Source organism: Jaculus jaculus, chromosome 23 (assembly GCF_020740685.1).
Source record: "Jaculus jaculus isolate mJacJac1 chromosome 23, mJacJac1.mat.Y.cur, whole genome shotgun sequence".
Taxonomy (NCBI): Eukaryota; Metazoa; Chordata; class Mammalia; order Rodentia; family Dipodidae; genus Jaculus; species Jaculus jaculus.
In genome coordinates, this window is record NC_059124.1 from 7,328,145 (window position 1) to 7,352,410 (window position 24,266).

The window sequence follows — 24,266 nt, forward strand, 5'->3', positions numbered from 1 at the left end:
CAGGGTAGCGTTACACTCCCAAGGCAAGTCATGAGACGTGAGTACGAGGTGGCGAATCTGAAACCAAGCAAGGTTGGGGACTTGCCTGGGGTCAAAGGCCGTGGTGGGCCTAGAGCCAACTTTCCCATCTCCATTGTACTCTTCAAGGATGAATTGCTGGGGGCTGGAGAGATGGCTTAGCTGTTAAACACTTGCCTGGGAAGCCTAAGGACCCCGGTTCGAGGCTCGATTCCCCAGGACCCACGTTAGCCAGATGCACAAGGGAGCGCATGCATCTGGAGTTTATTTGCAATGGCTGGAGGTCCTGGTGCACCCATTCTCTCTCTCTCTCTCTCTCTCTGCCTCTTTCTCTCTCGACTGTTACACTCAAATAAAAATAAAACAACAACAACAGTAAAAGAATGAACTGCTTTCTGGGGCTGGAGAGATGGCCTAGCAGTTAAGGCGCTTGCCAGTGAAGCGTAAGGATCCAGGTTCAATTCTCCAAGCCCCACCTCATTTGCAAGCGGCTAGAGGCCCTGGCACACCCATTCTCTCTCTCTCTCTCTCCTCTCTGTCTCTAACAAGTAAATAAATAAAAATAAATATAAAAACGAATGATGACATAAAAAAATAAGAGAGACACTGATTGAGAAGGAGAAAACGTAGGATGGAGAGTGGAGTTGCAAAGGGGAAAGTGTCAGAAGGGAGGGAATTACCATGGGCTATTGTCTATAATTATGGAAGTTGTCAATAAAAATAAGTAAATAAATAAAAAGAGTGCCGGGCGTGGTGGCACACACGGGAGGCAGAGGTAGGAGGATCGCCGTGAGTTCGAGGCCGCCCTGAGAGTACATAGTGAATTCCAGGTCAGCCTGGGCTAGAGTGAGACCCTACCTCGAAAAACAAAACAAAACGAAACAAAAGGACTGCTTCCTAAACGCTGTCAGATGGAAATAATGTCAGAAATGGAGGCTGGGAGAAAACAGCCAGGGGTCCATGCAGAGTCATGGGGCTGAAGGTCTTCCGGCCTTTCCCCACCTATGTGCAGTTAGGAAACGGCAGTCCACAAGTAAGGGCGTCTTTTTAAAACGTTTCGCGTCAGTTTCCAGGACGCGCCGGTCAGCAGGGCTCATGCTGTTACAGGCTGTGACGGGTCTGGCTCCTGCCGGCTCTCTTGCTGACTGACAAGCTAAGGGTCCAAGCAGCCACGCTTGCCTTCGGTTGAGCGGTGGCTCCCCGGCTTGCCGAGGTGTCCATCAGCCCATTCTCTTGTTCCCTTGCGTGTCAGGTACCAAAGTGCTTACAGAGCCTTAGAGGGGGCAACGGGAGTGGCTGGTTGGCTGGGGGCATTGCTGGATCCCACCCAAGGGCCTTTAGAAGTTTGATCCAATTTCTTTCTTATTAAATTTTTATTTATTTATTTATTTATTTATTTATTTATTTATTTATTTTTTCTGAGGTAGGATCTTGCTCTAGCCCAGGCTGACCTGGAATTCACAATGTAGTCTCAGGGTGGCCTTGAACTCATGGCGATCCTCCTACCTCTGCCTCCTAAGTGTTGGGATGAAAGGCATGCTCAACCACACCCAGGGAAGCTTTACCTTTTTATTTTTTATTTTTTTAAAATATTTTTATTTATTTATTTGAGAGTGACAGACAGAGAAAGAGACAGAGAGAGAGAGAGAGAGAGAGAGAGAATGGGCGCGCCAGGGCCTCCAGCCTCTGCAAACGAACTCCAGACGCGTGCGCCCCCTTGTGCATCTGGCTAACGTGGGTCCTGGGGAACTGAGCCTCGAACCGGGGTCCTTAGGCTTCTCAGGCAAGCGTTTAACTGCTAAGCCATCTCTCCAGCCCCTATTTTTATTTATTTATTTGAGAGTGACAGAGAGAGAATGAGGCAGAGAGAGAGAGAGAGAGGGAGAGAGAGGGAGAGAGAGGGAGAATGGGCACGCCAGGGCTCTCCAGCCATCTTGCCTCCTGATACTAGAGGGAAACCAGGCGGCACAGGGTTATCTGCAGGTCCAGACAGCATGGTGTTTTTTGTTTTTTTTTTTAATACCCCAGATCTCTTTCTCTTTCCCAGAATCAACTTGTACGAGTTGATGAAGAATAATAGTTTCCAAGGCTTCAGTCTGTCCATCGTGCGGCGCTTTACCCTCTCGGTTTTGAAATGCCTACAAATGCTTTATGTAGAGAAAATCATTCACTGTGACCTCAAGCCCGTGAGTACACCCTTTGGCCTGCCCGTGGGGGCTGGGACAAGGTGCGTGGCCAGGGCTCCCTGGGTAGAAGTCTCGCAGTGCTTGTTTAGGGGTTCACTGGCAGTGAGAACTAGGAAGAATAGAGGGGAGATGAAGGGAGATGCGGTATAATTGGGGCGTGTTGGAAAGGAAGACCAGAGGACCTTCCCACAGAAGGGAGGGAATGTGATTGGTATCTTACATCAAGATAGGCTGCAAGAAGTCATATGAGTACAGGTTTGCTCTTCTTTCTTTCTTTCTTTCTTTCTTTCTTTCTTTCTTTCTTTCTTTCTTTCTTTCTTTCCTTTTTTTTTTTTTTTAATTTAAAGTAGGCTCTCACTCTAGCCCAGGCTGACCTGGAATTCACTATGTAGTCTCAGGGTGGCCTTGAACTCACAGTGATCCTCCTACCTCTGTCTCCCGAGTGCTGGGATTAAAGGTGTGCGCCACCATGCCCAGATGTTTTTTTTTTTGTTTTGTTTTTTGTTTTTAGGCAGGGTCTCACTCTAGCTCAGGCTGATCTGGAATCCGCTATGTAGTCTCAGGGTGGCCTTGAATTCATGGCATTTCTCCTACCTCTGCCTCCCGAGTGCTGGGATTAAAGGTGTGCGCCACCACGGCTCGCTTCTTTTTGTCCTTTTGATCATCAGTGACTGCAGCCTTTAAGAGTACTCTTACACACACACGCACGCACGCACGCACGCACGAACTCTTGTCATTGACGCTGTTCCACATCCCCATGACCCCAGCACTTGGGAACGTGGAGGCAGAAAGATCAGGAGTTTAAGATCATCCTAAGCTGCTCCATAATGAGTTCAAGGACCTTCTGGGCTACATGAGACTCTGTCTCCTCCTCCTCCTCCCCCTACAAAAATAAAACCGAGGAAATGTAAATGAGAGCTCTGGGGATAACTCAGGCCAGTGTCTCGGGACCCACACAAAGGAAGCATGCTGAATCTGTTGGGGAGACTCATACATATTCATCCCAGCACTTTCCCATGGAGACCCCGCTTGGCATGTCAGAAATGGTGGACAGTCAGGAATGGCCTCACACGCCTGTCCTTCCACTTTGGAGGTGGGAGAGGCGGAAGGATCAGGAGTTCAAAGCCAGCCTCAGCCACAGAACACACTGGAGCCCCACCTAGAATCCCTAAGACCTTCTCTCAAAGACCCAACCAAACAACAACAACGACAAAAAAGTTCTTTCGTCCACTCTGGAGAAATGTGCACCATGCATACGGGCAGGTGGTTTCTCTTCGATGCATTCCAGAGCCACTTTGCTCTCAGCGGCTCACAGGGCACAGCGAGCTCTAGAATATTCTTTGGTTTTTTTATTTTTATTTTTTGGCTTTTTTGAGGTAGGGTCTCGCTCTAGTCCAGGCTGACCTGAACTCACTCTGTAGATCCAAGCTGGCCACAGATTCGCAACAATCTTCCTACCTTTGCCTCCCAAGCGCTGGGATTGAAGGCATGTGCCACCAAACCCAGCTAATTTGGAGATGGCCTTCCTGCCATGTCTTGCCAGTAGTGGGCACTGGGCAGGAACTGTTGCTCTATCTGTGCCACACACAGGGCCACAAGAGCTCTCCCCAGAATAAGGAACTGTCTCCTGTCACCATTGTGTGCCCAAGACGCAATGTGACACCTAACCCAAGCAATGGAAGGCAAGAAATAAATGCTTGTGCGTGACATACGGATTGAAAATATGAGGAAGCCATGCAGAGCAGTATCTAGGGACAGGGTATAAAGAGCTGGTTCAAAAAAAAAAAATGTGAGGCTGGAGAGATGGCTTAGTGGTTAAGGCGCTGCCTACAAAGGCTAAGGACCCAGGTTCGATTCTCCAGGTTCCACATCAGCCAGCTGCACATGGTGGCACATGTGTCTGAAGTTCGTTTGCAGTGGCTGGAAGCCCTGAGGCACCCATTCTTTCTCTCTCTCTCTCTCTCTCTCTCTCTCCCTCTCTGTGTCTAATAAATAAATAAAAACAAATCATTTTAAAAATGTGCACGCCTTTAATCCCAGCACTTGCGAGGCAGAGTTAGGAGGATTGCCATGAGTTTGAGGCCACCCTGAGACTACATAGTGAATTCCAGGTCAGCCTGAGCCAAAGTGAGACCTTGCCTCGAAAAACCAAAAAAAAAAAAAGGAAAAAAGTCATCGTTAGCCGGGCGTGGTGGCACACGCCTTTAATGCCAGCATTCGAGAGGCGGAGGTAGGAGGATCACCGAGAGTTCAAGGCCACCCTGAGACTACATAGTTTATTCCAGGCCAGCCTGGACCAGAGTGAGACCCTACCTCAAAAAAACAAAACAAACAAACAAACAAAAAAAAGTGATCCTTACAAACAGATAGCTGCTCAACTTCTCCTTACTCCCTTAGCTTCATCTTCCACCCAAAATGGTTAATTATTATTATTTTTTTTGAAAACTGTAAGCCCTGTGGTGAACTGGGGATATTTTCATGATAAAAGATTGTCAAGGTACAGTTGCTCTATCATAGCTGCCTCATAAAAATGGGGGGTTTTGCTCCACCTCCATCTCCTAACCCTCAGCTTTGTGGCTTCAGAGAGTCCCACAGCACCCAGAGTCTTTGGGTGTAGGGGTTGATTTTCATTAAGACACTCAGTGAGCAACATATTAGGTAATAGCTTTCTTAAAGAAACAGATCAAGGATTCTCAATATATGCATACATCCAGGAGTGTGTTTTATGCCTATGCATTGAAGAATCAGAGAATACTTCTTTTTGGTTTCTTTCTTTCATTTTTGTTTTTTGAGGTAGGGTCTCATTCCATCTAGTCCAGGATGACCAGGAATTCCATGTGTAGTCTCAGGCTGGCCTCGAACTCACAGTGATTTTGCTATAGGGTGCTGAGATTAAAGGTGTGTACCACCATGCCTGGCTATTCTATTTTTTGTCTGTTTTAAAATGTGCATCTGACAAAATGGCCTGTATGCCCATTACCTCACAGTGCCTGAAACTACCTACACAAGACAGTCATATAGGAGGAAGAGATGATGACATGAAAATAAAAGAGAGACCAATTGAGAGGAGGAGGGGATATGATAGACAGTGGAGTTTCAAAGGAGAAAGTGCGGGGAGGGAGGGAATTACCATGGGATATGGTTTATAATCATGGAAGTTGTTAATAAAAAAAATAATTAAACCGGACATGGTGGCGCACACCTTTAATCCCAACACTCGGGAGGCAGAAGTAGGAGGATCGCCATGAGTTCGAGGCCACCCTGAGACTCCATAGTGAATTCCAGGTCAGCCTGGACTAGAGTGAGACCCTACCTTGAAAAAAAAAATATTAGAAAAAACAGAAAAGAAAAAAATATTTTAAAAAAAACGATTGGGTTAGAGAGATGGCTCAGCAGTTAAAGTGATTGCCTACAAAGCCAAACCACCTGAGTTTGACTCCCCAGTGGCCAAGTAAAGGCAGATGCCCAAAGTGGTTCATGCATGTGGAGTTTGTTCGCAGCAGCTAGAGGCCCTGGCCTGTTCCCCCATCCCCACTCTCCTAAAAGTAAATAAATGAAAACATAAAAAAAAAAAAAATCGTGTGTCTGTATATGCTGGGTGTGTGTTCATGTGTACAGAGGACAGCCTCAGATGTTCCTGGGGCCTCTCACAGGCCTGGAGCTCAGCCATAGACGTTCATAGACTTTCAATAGACTGGGTGACCAGTGAGCCCCCAACGATCCTTCTGTTCCTGCCTCCTCGAGAGCTGGGGTTGCAGAGACGTGTCGGCACACCCCATGTTTTTACTTGGCATTTGGAAATGAAATTGGGTGTTTATGCAAGGGCTTGGCTGACTGGACTCTCTCCAGCCCAAGCATGAGACAAGTTCACATCCTGTGCTCTTGCTTACTGCGCGCGACCTCCAACTGCCCCTCACGTTCCTTCCTTCTACGGAGATCTCTGCCAGTCAGATGGGAGAAGGGGGTGCGTGTCACTCAGCTGGCTTTCCATAGCCGCGTTGAAATATTTTGAAAAATCAACTTTTTTGTTTGTTTTTTTGAGGTAAGGTCTCACTCTAGTCCAGGCTGAGCTGGAATTCACTATGTAGTCTCAGGGTGGCCTCGAACTCACGGCGACGATCCTCCCAATGCGCTACCACGCCCGGCTCTTTTGGTTTTCCGAGGCGCGGTCTCTCTCTAGCTCAGGCTGAGCTGGAATTCACCGTGTAGTCTCGGGGTGGCCTCGAACTCACGGCGATCCTCCTACCTCTCTGCCTTCCCGAGTGCTGGGATGAAAGGCGTGCGCCAGCCAGCCTGGCCTCAACTTCTGGGGGAGGGGATGATTTCTTTTGGTCGTGGTTTCAGCCCATGCTTGATTGTCGCCCTTGTTTTGGGGACCGATGGCAAGACAGGACATCATAGCAGGGAGCCGGTAGTAGTAGGACAAAGCGCCTCATTTCTCCGCGGCCAGGAAGAAAGAGAAGGGAGGAAGCGCTGGTTGTCCACGGCCGCTTCGGCACCATGCCCCAGGGAGCTGCCTCCCGTGCTGGACTTCACCGCGTAAAGGTTCCACCGCCTTCCTATAGTGCCGCAGCAAGTCACTGGGCTTTGTCACGCTGGGGCGGGGAGGTGATTATGCTCCAGCATCATCATCATCATCATAATAATAATAATAGTGAAGGGCCCTCGCTATTGCACAGGAGACATGAGAAATGCATGCTCCTGTAAGGCCTTTGCTGCTCCCGATGTCTACATACATGTTCGTTTCCCATTAAGTAAGACCCTGGCAGGGAGAGCCTTGAGGCACAGTTCAGACATGATTTTATATTTTTAATTTTTTTTGCTCGTTTTTATTTTTTTATTTGGGAGTGACAGACAGAGAGATTGGGCGCGCCACTGCAAACGAACTCCGGACGCGTGCGCGCCCCCTTGTGCATCTGGCGAACACGCGTCCTGGGGAATCGGGCATCGAACCGGGGTCCTTAGGCTTCACAGGCAAGCGCTTAACCACTAAGCCATCTCTCCAGCCCAGTTTGGACATTGTTATTTCACTGGCCAGTACAGTGTCATGTAGGGATGGGAGCCCAGGAGCTCTGCCTCCCACCCATGACTCAACTAAAATACCTGGATGTTCAGTTTCCCTAAATTAGTGTGAGAACCAACCCCTCTCCACCTATCAAATCATTGCATTGGTTTTTTTTTGTTGTTGTTGTTGTTGTTGTCCTTTGTTTGTGGTTTAGTTTTACAAGGTAAGGTCTCACTCTAGCCCAGGCTGACCTGGAATTCACTATGGAGTCTCAGGGTGGCCTCGAACTCATGGCGATCCTCCTACTTCTGCCTCACGAGTGCTGGGATTAAAGGCGTGCGCCACCACTCCTGGCTTAGTTTGTATTGTTTGATTCTTGCTTCTGCACCATCACAGCAGAATGTCAATAGGACCATTTTGTGTGAAAATCACACACATTTAGTCAATAGCATTTGTAAAGCCTGCTGCAAGCCAGACACAGAATGAGATAACGAGGGCCATACAAATTTACACTCTTCAGATTTTCCACAACCACTGTGGGGAGACGGGGAAAGCACGTGCAAAGTGTATGTGCAAAAATATGGGCAGAGGGCTGGAGAGATGGCTTAGCGGTTAAGCGCTTGCCTGTGAAGCCTAAGGACCCTGGTTTGAGGCTCAGTTCCCCAGGTCCCATGTTAACCAGATGCACAAGGGGGCGCACGCGTCTGGAGTTCGTTTGCAGAGGCTGGAAGCCCTGACGGGCCCATTCTCTCTCTCTCCCTCTATCTGTCTTTCTCTCTGTGTCTGTTGCTCTCAAATAAATAAATAAATAATTTTAAAAAAATAAAAAAAAATATGGGCAGAGCCGGGTGTGGTGGCGCACACTTTTAATCCCAGCACTGGGGAGGCAGAGATAGGATCTCTGTGAGTTCGAGGCCACCCTGAGACTCCATAGTGAATGCCAGGTCAACCTGGGCTAGAGTGAGGCCCTACCTCGAAAAAACAATTAAAATAAAATAAAATAGTGCAGAGCACTGAGTACTGGGTCTAAATCAGATACAGATCACTAGTCAATGGAAAGTCCTAGGAGGGGAAGGAGAAGGAAATGTGGAAAGAATGTGGGAGGAAGACCTTGGCGATAGATGGTCATATTTGAGCTGGGCCATATACAGGGATGGCATATGGGTGAAGAGGAAGCCTACAGCAAGATTAATTTTAATAAACTCAACGTGTCATCTTTCCTTCTTCTCTTTAGGAAAATATAGTGCTGTATCAAAAGGGCCAAGTCTCCGTTAAGGTGATTGACTTTGGGTCAAGCTGTTATGAGCACCAGAAAGGTAAGCCCTTGCCAGCCCCTGGGCAGAGTTCTGACCCTGCAGCTTCTCTCCCTTCATGCTTGAGGCATCCTGGGTACCAGCCTGGTTCGGCCCTCACGGTTGCCAGCATGAATTGGAACAAGGTGCTTCACTGCTCCGAGCGCAGGCTTCCTCGTCTATAGCAAGAGGGGACTGGATTCAAAGCTCCTCTGAGCTTGAGGACCTTCTCGCGTCCTGTGACATAGGGACGCTGACCTCACATTCTGTGATGGGGGACGCTGACCTCACATTCTGTATACGGGGACGCTGACCTCACATTCTGTATACGAGGATGCTGACCTCACATTCTGTGATGGGGGACGCTGACCTCACATTGTGTATACGGGGACGCTGACCTCACATTCTGTGATACGGGGACGCTGACCTCACATTGTGTATACGGGGACGCTGACCTCACTTTGTGTATACGGGGATGCTGACCTTCTCACGTTGTGTGACATGTGAATGACTCAGGAGCACTGTGTCCCCAAGCTGACCGGATGCGCAGCAGCGTCACTTCTGGCTCTGCAAAGCTGTACTTCTGGGGACCTCCCCTTGGGTGTGCCAGATCCACATTTCTGGTGAGCTCTCAGGAGTCTACACTTCCAAAGTCAGCTGTTTGAAAGTCTGGGCTTCACTGTCCTGGATTCTCTCTAGATTTGGGGCTTTTAATAAGCTAGATTGCAGAAAGAAGCCCAGAAAGATATGTATAGCAACATTTCCTGAACTTGATTTCAACAGCTCCTTCCTCTTCCACAAGTTTGATGTACAGCACATAGACCATCAGCAAACACGTGTGATCTGTTAGGCGTCACTCACTCAGTCCGGGTACAGAGAAATCCTGTCCTGGGTTGCTAGTAGAGCCAGGAAGCTTTTTTTTTTTTTTTTTTTTTTTTTGAGGTTGGGTCTCATTCTAGCTCAGGCTGACCTGGAATTCACTATGGAGTCTCAGGGTAGCCTCGAACTCACGGTAATCCTCCTACCTCTGCCTCCCAAGTGCTAGAATCAAAGGTGTGCGCCACCACGCCCGGCTAGGAAGCTTTTGAAAAATACAGTAAGTAGCCGGGCGTGGTGATGCACACCTTTAATCCCAGCACTCGGGAGGCAGAGGTAGGAAGAGCGCCATGAGTTTGAGGCCACCGTGAGACTCCATAGTGAATTCTACGTCAGCCTGGGCTACAGTGAGACCCTACCTCAAAAAACAAAAAAAAAAAACAAAAAAAAAAAAGAAAAGAAAAGAAATATAGTCACTATATATTTCTAATCATTGTACTTATTGTATTTTTTCTGTTTTGTTTTTTAAGGTAGGGTCTCACTCTAGCTCAGGCTGATCTGGAATTCATTATGTAGTCTCAGGGTGGCCTTGAACTCATGGCAATCCTCTTCCCTCTGCCTCCCGAGTGCTGGGATTAAAGGCGTGAGCCACCATGCCTAGCTTCTTCTTCTTCTTTTTTTTCTGAGACAAAAGTCTCAAGTAGCCCAAGCTGGACTTGAACTCTTTACATAGCCGAGGATGTCCTTGAATTCATGATCCCCCTGTGTCCCATCTCCTGAGTACTGGGATTACAGGCAAGTGCCTCCACACTCAGTTTATGGGGTGCTGGGGACGCATGCCAGTAAAGCAGTCTACGCACTGAACTACATCCACATAGGCAGCATGAAGGGCATGCAAAAGAGGAATTTTGGGACCACTAGCCTTTTGGTGGTAAGGGTTGTCATAGGAAGCCTAGGAAGTCTGAACAAGATGACTGGATAAATATTCCCTGATATCCTGCAGAACCATCGTTAAGGACCCTGTGTCCATTATATCTGAGAAAATCGACCAGCTACACACTTTTCACAAAGAACGTGTGTGTTTAGTCTCCTCAGACAACAGACTTCATGTACCCGGTCGTCATCTTAGGCTGCAGAGATGCTCAGAGCTAAGTTGGCAAATTTTTCTCTCCCTGATTTCTGACAGTTACTTCCCATTTTATGTGTCACCCGACTTCCCTTTTATCTTCAGTGCAGCCGTGAGGCAGGATGTGGATGTGAGCGCTGTAATTCCAGCTCCTTCCCCGACAGCCAATTAACTGTGACAACTCAACTTCCCTATCTCAGTTCCCTCACCGTGAGGATGGAGACAGTAATGGCATCTGCTTCCCATGGTTCTTGTAAGAACGCAGAGTTCATCCATGTAAAATGCCCAGAATAGTGCCTGGAGCCGGCTTGGCACTATATAGGCCATTCCATTCATGGGTTTCTTTTTCTTATATTTTATTTATTTGAGAGAGAGAAAGAGACAGAGAGAGAGAGAGAGAGAGAGACAGAGAGTGGGTGCTCCAGGGTCTCCAGCCACTGCAAACGAACTCCAGACGCATGCGCCCCCTTGTGCATCTGGCTAATGTGGGTCCTGGTGAATCAAGCCTCGAACTGGGGTCCTTAGGCTTCACAGGCCCACATTTAAATTCTGCACTTGGCATGCTTCCTTTCCCACTGTGACATGCCCACTCCCTTGCAGGTAGCAGCCCTCTCCAAAGCTGCCTACCCAAAGTCAATCTGACAATTTGCAAGCCTACTTGACATCACCTTAATGGTTTGTTTCTGTTATTGGCTTTGGGTTTTCTTTTTTTTTTTTAATTTTCAAAAATTATTTTATTATTTAGTTATCTGATAGAGAAAGAGATTGAGAATGGGCGCACCAGGGCCTCCAGCCACTGCAAATGAACTCCAGATGGGTGCGCCCCCTTGTGCGTCTGGCTAATGTGGGTCCTTTGGCTTTGCAGGGCAAAGGCCTTAAGTGCTAAGCCATCCCTCCAACCCTAATTTATTTGAAAATTTATTTGAAATATATATATATATATATATATATATATATGGAGAGAGAGAGAGAGAGGGAGGAGAGAGAGATGATGATGGGCATACCAAGGCCGCCAGCCAGTGCAAAGAAACTCCAGACACGTGCACCATCTTGTGCATCTGGCTTACATGGGTCCTGGGGAATTGAACCTGGGTCCTTTGGCTTTGCAGGCAAGTGCCTTATCCACTAAACCATCCCTCCAGCACCCCACCCCCTTGCTGTTTTCTTTTATAAAAATATTTCTGTTTACTTATTCGAGAGAGAAGTAGAAATTACAGACACACCAGACAGGACCTCCTGCCACCGTAAATGAACTCCAGGCACATTTGCCACTTTGTGTGACTGGTTTTGCCTGCGGACTGACAAGCAAGCACCTCTAACCACTGAAGCATCTCTCCAGACCTCCCCCCAACTTGTTGAGATACACTCTCACCGTACAGCCCAGGCGCACTTCAAACTTTCCATCCTCCCAAAAATCCAAAATAAATAAGTAAATAAACCACTTACTTAGTCCCCACCTAGTACAGCATTTAGGAGGTGGAACCGTGCTAGAGGAAGTATATCACCAGGGGAAGGCATGTGGGGGGAGGTGGAGCATCTCAGCGCCCCCAGTGACCCCCAAGGAGAACCAAACCCGCATGCAAAGGCAAAGAGCTTTATCTGGGGCTTAAGCTCAGACTCTTGACTTCACCAATGCAGTGGATCCATGTAGGGTTTTTATAGGGATTTGAGCAAAGAAGTAGGGGGCGGCACATGATTGGTCAGTTTAGACAGTAACTGTACTTGTACTCTTCTGATTGGCTGGGGCAGAGAGGCGGAAGGGACAGGTCTTGGGCATGCCTGGACATGTCTAGGGGCTGACTCAGGGCCTCTGGCTAAGCAGGAACCTGACACTCTGGCCTAGCCTGGGCAGCGCCTTACTGAAGCCTGTCATGGCACCAGCCTGGTTTCTGGGTCTTTCAGAGCCTGTTCCTGTGTGTGTTGCTGTTCTCTCCTCTGTGGATGTATGATGAAGTGAGTCGACTTTCTTTCCGCCATGGTGAGGCTTTCCTTGGGAGCTATAAGCGTGAAATCAACCCTTTCCTCCCACAGGCTGCTTCTGGTTGGCTGTTTGTCCCAGCCACAAGACAGACGGGTAACTGCAGTAACCCACTTCCTGGAGAAGAGGGCTGGCTCTTTCTCACGTCGGCTTTCTCTGTCCCTGTCCACCCTGCAGTGTACACCTACATCCAAAGCCGGTTCTACCGGTCCCCCGAGGTGATTCTGGGTCACCCCTACAACACGGCCATCGATATGTGGAGTCTGGGCTGCATCATGGCCGAGCTCTACATGGGTTACCCGCTGTTCCCTGGGGAGAATGAAGTGGAGCAGCTCGCCTGCATCATGGAGGTGAGGTGGAGGGCTGGCCACTGGCAAGGCTGATGGCACCAGAGGCTGGCATCAGTGGGCCCAAGGGCAGCACACTGTGCACCATCCCAACTCCACACACACACCCCGATTGGGTGTTTGAAACAGTATTTTGAAACTTATACTCCTTTGTACACTATTGCATGAATTTCTGGCATTTTTAAAAATTATTTATTTATTTATCTGAGAGTGACAGACACAGAGAGAAAGACAGATAGAGGGAGAGAGAGAGAATGGGCGCGCCAGGGCTTCCAGCCTCTGCAAACGAACTCCAGACGCGTGCGCCCCCTTGTGCATCTGGCTAACGTGGGGACTGGGGAACCGAGCCTCGAACCGGGGTCCTTAGGCTTCACAGGCAAGCACTTAACCGCTAAGCCATCTCTCCAGCCCCTATTTTTTTTTAAATATTTTAAAACTTTATTTCTTTGTAAGGAGAGAGAGAAACAGACAGAGAGAATGGGCACATCAGGGCTTCTAGCCCATGCAAACAAACTTCAGGTGCATGCACTATTTTGTGTATCTGGCTGTATGTGGGTGCTGGGGAATTGAAATCGGGTCATTAGGCTTTGCAGGCAAGCGTCTTGACCACTGAGCCATCTCTCTAGCCCCAGACTTTTTTTTTCTTTCGGAGGTAGGGTCTCATTCTAGTTCAGGCTGACCTGGAATTCACTACGTAGTCTCAGGGTGGCCTCAAACTCATGGTGATCCTCCTACCTCTGCCTCCGAGTGCTGGGATTAGAGGCATGTGCCACCATGCCCAGCCAGACTATTTTTTTTTTTAATGTGAGGGAGAAAAAGAGAGAGAGAGAGAGAATTGGCACACCAAGGTCTCCAGCCAGTACAGTCGACCCCCAGATGTGTGCACCCTCTTGTGGGCATGTGCAACCTTGTGACTTGCCTCACTGTGCATCTGGCTTATGTGGGACCTGGAGAGTAGAACACGTGTCCTTAGGCTTCGCAGGCAAGCACCTTAACCACTAAGCAATCTCTCCAGCCTATTATCTAACATTTTTATCGGTATCTTAAATAGTAGCAGAGGACCTAATTTCCCCCTATTGTAAATACTGACATTTTTAAAATAAAACTTATGCCAGTCTTTTAACTACATCAAACAATAATAAGACCAGAGGGACTCAACACCTACCAAACCTACCTAAAAAGTAGGCAAACGAATTGACCTCTAACAATTGTATGTTTCTTATATTTATTTATTTATTCACTTATTTATTATTTATTTTGTGGGTTTTTTTTTGTTTTTTTTTTTGAGGTAGAGTCTCACTCTAGCTCAGGCTGACCTGGAATTCACTATGTAGTCTCAGGGTGGCCTTGAACTTATGGTGATCCTCCTACCTCTGCCTCCTAAGTGCTGGGATTAAAGGTCTTTCTTTATTTTCTTGTTTTTCTCCTTACAAAAGCAGGAAGGTAGCTAGATTAAAAATAGCTAGGGCGGAAGGAAAACTAACCCAGGAATTAGTTAAACCACGGCGTATCCCTGTCAGTCTTCTAGCAAGACAGACAGCTTCTTTGAAGTGGACTGTAAGGGTGTCAGATAAATGATTCCTAAGGTGAAAGCATTCCTAAGCCCTCCTCTCTCCCAGAACCAAGGAGACTGAGAGGTGGGTGGGTTCGACTTAGGATGCTCAGGATGGGCTCAGCTTCCTCTTGACCCCCAAAGGGCTGCCCAGCTAGAGACCAGGGCTGTGAGAGTCTGAACGTGATACTTTGAATGTATGGTCCCATAGACTCAGGTGTTCTGTTAAAACTGAGCTTGCAGACGGTGGGAGAGGGGGCAATCCTAGCAGGCAGATCCTTGAAGCAGGGACGTGTCGCTAGGCACAGATCTCGGAGTCCGCCCTAAGGTGTATGGAGAGCAGTTTGAGCTCTGGTTTCATGTGTATCTTTTTAATTTTACTTTATTTATTTATTTGTGTGTGAGAGAGAGAGAATGGGCGTGCCAGGGCCTCCAGCCACTGCAAGCAAATTCCAGATGCGTGCGCCCTCTTGTGTACCTGGCTTATGTGCGTCCTGGAGAGTCAAACTGGGATCCTTTGGCTTTGCAGGCAAATGTCTTAACCGCTAAGCCGTCTCTCCAGCCTCACTTTGCATATCTTGAGATTGGAATTTCATATCCACCACCACCCCTTAGGGCCGTGTCCAGCCCAGTGACACCTCCTGCAGCCAGGTAGCTGCGGACCTAAATTACAAACTGTAATAAGACACTGAATATAGGACTGCAGAGATGGCTTAGTGGCTAAGGCACTTGCGTGTGAAGCTTAAGGATTCAGGTTCGATTCAGCAGTACCCACGTAAGCCAGATGCACGAGGTAGCACGTGCATCTGGAGTTTGTTTGCAGTGCCTGGAGACCCTGGTGTGTCCATACTCTCTCTCTAAAATAAATTTAAAAAACAACCACGGGATATATCGGGGACCATCTATTCAGGCTACCACACAGTTATAAGACCTAAGGTCTTGGTCTGCTTCGTCATTGACCTGATGTCGTTACTTAAATCTCCTAATCTTTAAACATAGAAGGCAGTTTGTGCGAAATCTCACCCAGTTCTTAACAACCATTGATTCTGTGACTCTACGAAGAGTGACCCAATCACACTGTGCTTTATTGAAGGTGTTGGGTCTGCCGCCAGCCCACTTCATCCAGACGGCCTCCAGGAGACAGACGTTCTTTGGTAAGTCCACAGGTCTTACTCTCTTTGTCCCATTGTGTCTAATGAAGTGTCAAGGCTTTGGAGAAACCTAGCATTCCCTAGACCATACACGCAATTAGGAGCCGAACAGATCCTGAAAAGTGGTACCCAACAGCACAAGAGAGATTAGATGGGGAGTTGCAGCGGGATGCCAGGAAGCATGGATGGCAACAGTTCCTTGGAAGGTGTGCCAGTGAGGACTGCAACCGGAAGAGATTCAGACTCGACCCTCTCCTAAAAGTCCTCCCCACCTTCCCAAGCATCGTGGCCTGCGTCACCATGCGCTGTGCAGAGAACTCAGACCAGGGACTTCCAGATGGGCAGGAAACTCCATGGTTCTAGCCTCCATTGATAGAACATTGGTCTTTCCTGATAGCTCAGTTCAACGCAACTCAACGTTAAGATAGGCTAGCAAGCGGGTCTGGGTGGTTGTCCTGTGGAGAGGTGACAGTGACAGTGGGGTCCTCTGTCTCATTGCTGGGGACTGAGCCTCTTCGGCAGGCCCCTGCTCCCATTCGCCACAGTTCCCAGACGCAGCGCGGCGACTGCTCCTCTTCCTCTCTGGGTGAGTGTGCCCAGCAAGCGGGACAAGGGGAACAACAGCATGCCAACTGAGGCAGGGTGGCAGGGCTCTCTGCGCCAATGAAATGAAGCGAGTTCCAGACCAAAGATCCGCTGGAAGACCCACCGGAAGTCTAGAGAGTTCCCAGGCAGGACAAGCCGCAGTAGCCAAAGGTTAGGCAAGTGGAGGGAAGCTGGACACCAGGAAGAGAGGCTCCATGGACAGGGTCCTCACCACCAGGACGTTTCTGACCAGCCATTGTTGTCAGGTTGGTTCTTAGGCTCATGCTGGCTATGGAGGCTCTCCCATTCTTCACAGTGTGTTTATTTTTTTTTAATATTTTTTATTTATTTGAGAAAGAGAAAGAAAGAATGGGCATACCAGGGCCTCCAGACACTGCAAATGAACTCCAGACATTTGCACCCCCTTGTGCATCTGGCTAACGTGGGTCCTGGGGAATCGAACCTGGGTCCCTTAGGCTTTGCAGGCAAGCCCCTTAACTGCTAAGCCATTTCTCCAGCCCAGCTCTCCCATTCTTTTTTTTTTTTTTTAGTTTAGAATATGCACACTTGAGACAGGCGTGGTGGCACGCAACTTTAACCCCAGCACTCGGGAGGCAGAGGTAGGAGGCTCGCCGTTGAGTTCGAGGCCACCCTGAGACTCCATAGTGAATTCCAGGTCTGCCTGGGCCAGAGGGAGACGCAAAAGAATGTGCACATTTGTTTATCTAGGGTCTCCTAAATCCCAGGTGGCAGCGTGCTATGCAGCTGAGGATGGCCTTGAATTTCTTTTATTATTATTATTTTTATTAACAACTTTCATTATTGTAAACAATATTCCATGGTAATTCCCTCCCTCCCCCCACTTTCCCCTTTGAAACTCCATTCTCCATCATGTCCCCTCACCATCTCAATCAGTCTCTCTTTTATTTTGATGTCATCATCTTTTCCTCCTATTGTGATGGTCTTGTGTAGATAGTGTCAGGCACTGTGAGGTCATGGATATCCAGGCCATTTTGTGTCTGGGGGAAGCACGTTGTAAGGAGTCCTACCCTGCCTTTGGCTCTTACAGTCTTTCTACCACCTCTTCCACATTAGACCCTGAGCCTTGGAAGGTGTGGTAGAGATATTATATTGCTGAGCACTCCTGTCCATTCTTTACAGCACTGTGGTGCCTTATGCCTCATCCCAAGGTCACTGCCAGCTGAAAAGAGAAGGTTCTCTACCAAAAGTGAGAGTGGCATTAACATAAGGGCATGAGCATTGAGAGAAGCGCTTGCTGGGCAGTCTGATGCAGCTCTCTCTCTCCCATGCTTATTGTCAACTAAGAATGGCCTCAGAAAAGACAGACAGATCACACAAGTTCCCTTGACTGCTTCTTCCGTCAACAGGACGGCCAAGACAATTCAGAAGCGGGGGGCCATTAGGACAAACTGGCTTCAGTTGTGGTGGTCAGTATGTGCCAGTTCAGCCACACGGGGGTTAGGCTGTAGTGTTCTTCTATGCCATATGGTTCAAAAGCCACATCTCTGAACCTTGCCACAGCTCCAGGCTTCCTGGCTTCTCTGTCAGGTCTCCTCAGGCTGCTCATGACCCAGAAAGTAAACGGTGAAGGCCCAGCAAGCGGAAGTGCTCCACTCAGATTGGTCAGAACCGTGCCAATCGCAATCATTACACTTCTTAAATGTCACCTCCCATTGCTGGCTGGAGCTTTGACAGCCTCGCGTCTGAGCGGGACGGTCCTTGTGGCCTCCAGGCAGAGCCCACACACTCCCCTGTCTTCGGAGCTCTCAGCTGACTCCCTGGAGCCAGGGAAATGGACTTTTGACCCCAAACGCTTTCCCCACCACTTAGAGAATTCATCCTTTGGGAAGGATTTGGGGGAGGGTAGAAAGTAGGGGTGTTGGTGTTCCCTCCTGCTAGACAAAGACACCAGTGGAAGAGTCACATCCTAGACCCTCCTCCAGTGTGGCCTTGAAGAGAGCGCAGAGAGGGCATCTTGGTCGTCAGATGCCTGAGCTCTGCAGTCAACACTAGGTTTTAGGGTTTAAAATGTTGGTAACCACATTCACATGTCTGGACTTCTGGTGTAAGAAGAGACTTTGCTGGGAGCTGTACTCCCCACTTTATTGTTCCCCAAACTTTTTTTTTTTTTCTTGTTTTGATTTTTGAGGTAGGGTCTCACTGTAGCCCAGGCTGACCTGGAATTCACTATGGACTCTCAGGGTGGCCTTGAACTCACTCACGGCGATCCTCCTACCTCTGCCTCCCGAGTGCTGGGATTAAAGGTGTATGCCACCATGGCCCAGCTTTGTTCCCCAAACTTTTAAAGAATCATTTGGACACTTGGCAAAGGTGCTCAGTCCAGTGATCCTTCTCTGTGACCCACAATACGGTTAGTCGGAAGCGGGACTCTGTACTCTACGTTTTTGACCAGGTGGCTTTGGGAAACATCTGCCTCCCTTCTTGACTCTTCTCTGAGGTTTGAGCTGTCCGTAGATCCCCAAGCCCACTCACGCCTGGTGAACGCTCCTCATCAGTAGCAAAGAAATGTTGCCTCGTGGGGTGGGAAGGCAGCGAGAAGGAGATGAGGAAGAAGGGTTATCTTTTAGGGAAGTTCAGAGAGTGAAACAAAATTATTCAGAAAAACAGTAGCGGACAGGTGACAGGTAACACAGGTGCTGCGTTATTTGTAGGGCCGATTTTCCTTGGGTACTTGTAACAAGAGCAATATTGGCTAAGGTGGAAGCCCCAGTGCAACGGTCCAAAGGGAAGGATTTATGAGAGTTTATAGGACCAATGCCATTCCCTGGCCCGTTCACATAGCCACATCTTTTTTTTTTTTTAATTTATTTATTTGAGAGCGACAGACACAGAGAGAAAGACAGATAGAGGGAGAGGGAAAGAATGGGCGTGCCAGGGCTTCCAGCCACTGCAAACGAACTCCAGACACGTGCGCCCCCTTGTGCATCTGGCTAACGTGGGACCTGGGGAACCGAGCCTCGAACCGGGGTCCTTAGGCTTCATAGGCAAGTGCTTAACCGCTAAGCCATCTCTCCAGCCCTAGCCACATCTTTTTTTTTGTTTTTGTTTTTTCGAGGTAGAGTCTCACTCTAGCCCAGGCTGACCTGGAATTCACTATGTATTCTCAGGGTGGCCTCGAACTCTTGGCGATCCTCCTACCTCTGCCTGCCAAGTGCTGGGATTAAAGGTGTGTGCCACCATGCCCGGCTGCGTCTGGAGTTTTTTGCAGTGGCTGGAAGGCCCGGGTGCGCCCATTCTCTCTTTCTCTGTGTCTCTTTCTCAAATAAGTGAAGAAAAATACAGGGATGGTAGAATGGAAGCTCAGAAAATTCTAAATAGTAGCAAAAATTGCATTTAGCATTAACTCTATTCACTGCTTAGCACACACAGCCATTTCAGGTTGACTAGAGTGGTGTGTGTGTGTGTGTGTCTGCAAGTGCGCATGTGTAACACGGGGTGTGATGGGGAAGACCCGTGGGACAGAACACAGAACAGTCTGTGGACGCATCCCTGCAGGGAGCAGCGTGGCCGAGAGGATGGCTGTGATGGGACTGGTCAGTGTTTATGCCTGGAACTAAATACACGATGTTGTGTCTCTAAAGATTCCAAAGGTTTCCCTAAAAACATAACCAACAACAGGGGAGAAAAAAGATACCCAGATTCCAAGGATCTCGTGACAGTGCTGAAAACGTACGACGCCAGCTTCCTGGACTTTCTCAGAAGGTGTTTGGTGTGAGTTTCCTAACTTGTCGGTATCCTGCCCTCACAAGTGTGTGCTGGGGAACGCCTAAGGCTGGGGGACGCTTATGAAGATTACATTAAGGGTAGAGCTCTGGTTTCCAGATCACTTTACACAAGGCTGTGTCGGTGATCTCTCCGCTCAGCTCGGTAGACGTGCGGACTGGTCCGAGAGGTCCGGGCATACCCCTGACCTGCACGGTGAGCCAGCGGGGCTCGGCATTTTCTTGGCCTCACACTTCCTGGTGGTAAGATTGCAGGCAAATATTGACGGCTGTTGCTTCATAAATTAAACCAGCCTCTTCAATGGGCTTCCTTCCCAGAAGCAACTTCAGAGACCCACCCAAAAGGGGTTTCTGTGGATTACTAAACAGATCAAGTTGACCACACCTTAACCATCACAAGTCCACCCCTTGTCAACTTGACACCAAACCGTATCTCCTCCTTACGTCATACTTAATTTCCAAATGAACACAGTAACAAGCTCATAATTCTGCCCACATACAACCAGAACCGCAAAATCTTCCCCCAACACAAAGCAAGATTCCTTGAGGAATGCTTAGTCTCAAATATAATAAGCCTAATATAAATTCAACAACAGTTAGCTAGTGATATAATCTTGATACTGGCATAGATATGTACCAACACCCTGTATCAAGGCAGGACAGAAACATGGCCATCACAGTCCTCGGTTCTGTCACTGGTCACGTGGCCTTGGCTGGTATTTGTAACTGCCTTCTGCTGCTGCCCATTCTGTACGTCCTCCACCTTCAGCAAGCACCTCAGAAGGTCTTGGTTCTTTACCTGGAGGGGAGACCCATCCTTCATTCCTGAAGGATCTGGGTCATTTATCACAGTACCTCGATTGGGTTGTTGCCATGGTCCCTTGACTTTGACAACAGGACATGGTAACACCAGGAGACGCCCTAAAGGATCTCCTGCACTCCAGACACGCTCTTCCTTCCCTCCACTGTGGAGGAGCAGTTCCAGTTCCCCCTGGTAGTCTGGATCGGTCACCCCAGCTACCACTGTAACTCCTTTCTCACCCTGTTCACTCAAGGGCATCAGGAGCCCAAAGTGGCCAGGGGGAAGTCTTGGCTTCCAGTTCAATGGAATGTTCCTTGTGCCTCCTGGCAAAAACACTGTAGATGAGCTCACTGGCTCATGGGCCCTTTTCCTGTATCAGGCAACTATACGGCAGGGTAAGCTATAAACTGCAGCTCTTAATAATCTGTACATAGAGTTTGAGTCTTAGAACTCGGGGCAGGGCAAACTACAGACGGCAGTGGGTTTACAACCTGTGGGTAGAGTTTGCATCTGAGAAACTGAGGCCGTGCTTGAGTGATATCTGAGTGAACGGGGAGTTGTCCCATGAAGCATTCGGCCCCCTGTGCCCTGGTAAGGTATTTGGAAAACTGTTGGCTATGGTCGCTATTCAAGATGTTTTCGTAAGTTTTCACCACTGAGCATAAGTAGATTGGCCATGTGCCGTCGCTCCCTTTTCTATAAAATGTCGCTAGTCCTCTGGCTTTTACCTCCCAAAGTGTTGGGATTACAAGCACATGCCACCATGCCAGCCCCCTTTATTAATCTTAATATTCTAGAATTCTATAATTTTCTCTGTCATTCTATGTGAAGGCCCAAATTCTATAGTTTGAGAAGGGAAAGTGTATATTTCTTTGTTTCATCATCTTAGCTTGCCAATTCTAAATCCCATGGCTAAGATTTAAAATATATATATATGTCTTTGATTTTTGCTCATGTTTGCTTTTGTTGAACTGGGGATTTGAACCTAGGCTCTTACACATGCAAAGAAAGTGCTCTACATCCCCAGTCCTAAATAATATATATATATTTTGAGGCAAACCCAACAGACTGGCCTCTTTTATGAAAGAGAGAGAGAGAGAATTAGTGCATCAGGGCCTCCAGTCATTGCAATCACATTCCAGACAAGCGTTCGCCACCTTGTGTGCATGGGTGGCCTTCCATGCTTGCATCACCCTGTGCGTCTGGCTTATGTGGGACCTGGAGAGTTGAACATGGGTCTTTAGGCTTCACAGGCAGCCACCTTAACCACTAGGCCATCTCTCCAGCCCAGTAATATTTCGTGTAAAAGAATTTCTAGCAATTCTGTAATGCTTGGGATTTAATAAATCTCTCGTCATGCCAACTTTCTGAAAAGATTATCTTCAACATTTATTTCTGGCTTTCAAATGATGTCCTCATCTCTGTTCTCTGACACCACCTTCGAGATGTGTCCTAGCGAAAACGAACATACCTTTACTGGGTTTAACGTATTTCAGTACTAAAAAGGGAAGCCAGACAATAACTCTGTCGGTCTTTGTCGCTGTGCAGATGGGAGCCTTCTCTTCGCATGACCCCCGACCAGGCCCTCAAGCATGCCTGGATTCATGAGCCACGGAAACTCAAGACGCTGCCCAAGCTTCAGACCCTGCGGAAATCCAGTTTCTGTCCAGAGATAAGCAAGGACAAGGCGCAGGCGCATCACCACTCCAGCAAAAGCAAGAAAGGTACAGCTAGTCCCATTGCCACAACCCAAGGAGCCTGGTACACACGAAATCCAACCCAGGCTCAGCCAGGTCTGTCTGTGCCGAGAACAGCCTGCTAGGTCTTCATGAAACTTTCTCCTTTTGGAAGACTCGCATTTAGCTGAGCTCCTCCTGTTGACCTGTTGCGATTAGGATTTTGTTTTCCTCCCTCTTCCCCTTCCTTCCACTGTGTCCACTCCGTAGGCTGTATTGTGATGTTGTCAATCCCTTACGGCACAAGGCAAATCTTGAATGGCCAGTGCAGTCTAGAATAAGTACAGGTCACCAAATTCAAGTTAGCTGGGAGGAAATTCTACAGAACTGGGTGGGTCCTTGGGCAGCTGACCTCTGTGTCATTTGTGTACTTGTGAGAATAAGAGTAATGCTTACTTTGGGGTTGGGGAGATGGCTCAGAGGTTCAAGACTCTTGCTTGCAAAGCCTGCCAGCCCAGGGTTCAACTCCTCAGTATCCAGGTAAAGCCAGATATACAAAATAGTGCATGTGTCTGAAGTTCACTAGACAGGTGCCCTAACCAGCTAAGCTACGGAGCCCACATGTGTTTGAAGTTCATTTGCAGCTACAAAAGGCCCTGGCATTCTCATTCTCTCTCTCTCTCTCTCTCTCTCTCTCTCTCTCTCTCTCTCGCATGTGCACGCCTTCTCTTTTACACAAATAAATAAACTTAAAAAATAATGTTTATTCTGTGGGTTTTGGAAAGGATTAGCTTAGTAAGTGTAAAGTGCTCACACTAATGCCTGTCACATAGAATGTGCTTTGCCCGTGAACTATTTTTATATCACCACAGCCCCAACTCCAAACGATGTGTACCTCATGGGAAAGTTAGCTTACACACGGCAGCTCACATTTGAACACGCACTCCTTGAGTCTTTTCTCTCCTTGGCAGATGAGAGTACCAAAGAGCCTTCGGACAAATCAAAAGATGGCATCGAGCGGCATGTTCCGAGCTCAGAAAGTCAACGTGACTCCCCGCAGCACGCAGCTGACACAGTCCAGCTGCCTCACTTAGCAGAAGCTTCTGGAAAGCCGGAGCCTGCTGTTGGGTCAGCATTGTCCATGTCCTCCCCGGAACAAAGCAAAAAGTCCTCTAAGAATGCAAACATTTTACCACCCATCGTGTGACCCTGATGGAAGGTGTGTCCTGTTCCCTTCCACAACGATTTGTATCAGAAATGGCACTTATATTGTACATTGTTTTTTAATGCATAAAGGTTTGGTTAAAAAAAAATTAAAACTCTGTTCACATGGATGGCTGGCATGGTTGCTGTAGTGAAGGGTGGGAAGGTGGACCTCAACTCATGTGTGTCTGTCTCTGTGTGTGTGTGTGTGTGTGTATGTGTGTGTGTGTGTGTGTGTGTGTGTGTGTGTGTGTGTGTCAGGGTGGTGTTAAACATGATATATCGTCATTAATGGAACTGTAAATAAAATAAGCATTTTTTCCTGTCCCATAAAAGAGATACAGTCTTCCTTGCTAACAAGAAAGGTATCAAGAAAGGAAATTCTACAGAACTGGGTGGGTCCTTGGAGAGGTGGCTTAGGGGTTAAGCGCTTGCCTGTGAAGCCTAAGGACCCTGGATCGAGGCTCAATTCCCCAGGATCCACGTTATCCAGATGCACAAGGGGGCACATGTGTCTGGAGTTCATTTGCAGTGGCTGGAGGCCCTGGTGCACCCATTCTCTCCCTCCCTCTCTCTCTCTCTCTCTCTCTCTCTCTCTCTCTCTCTCTCTCTCTGCCTCTTTCTCTCTCTGTCTGTTGCTCTCAAGTAAATAAATAAAAATAAAAAATACTTAAAAAAAAAAAGAAAGGTGTCAGAAATAAATGAACCTGCACCCATCCCTGGGTCTAAGATGGGGCCCCTCTGACGGGCCAGCCTGGGTCACAA

At 48.1% G+C, this 24,266-nt stretch overlaps 1 protein-coding gene across 1 annotated transcript in view; it reads left to right on the forward strand.

Annotated features, from left to right (window-relative positions):
• Positions 1–23,522, forward strand: part of Dyrk4 (dual specificity tyrosine phosphorylation regulated kinase 4) — a 52,698-nt gene extending 29,176 nt beyond the window's left edge. Inside the window, exons 8-14 of the mRNA XM_045139729.1 lie at positions 2,066–2,204; positions 8,444–8,525; positions 12,599–12,771; positions 15,414–15,474; positions 19,680–19,809; positions 22,171–22,346; positions 23,270–23,522. Coding sequence (XP_044995664.1) covers positions 2,066–2,204; positions 8,444–8,525; positions 12,599–12,771; positions 15,414–15,474; positions 19,680–19,809; positions 22,171–22,346; positions 23,270–23,505 — 997 coding nt within the window. The 3' untranslated portion in view covers positions 23,506–23,522. The remainder of the gene's footprint in view (positions 1–2,065; positions 2,205–8,443; positions 8,526–12,598; positions 12,772–15,413; positions 15,475–19,679; positions 19,810–22,170; positions 22,347–23,269) is intronic.
• Positions 23,523–24,266: the final 744 nt, after the last annotated feature.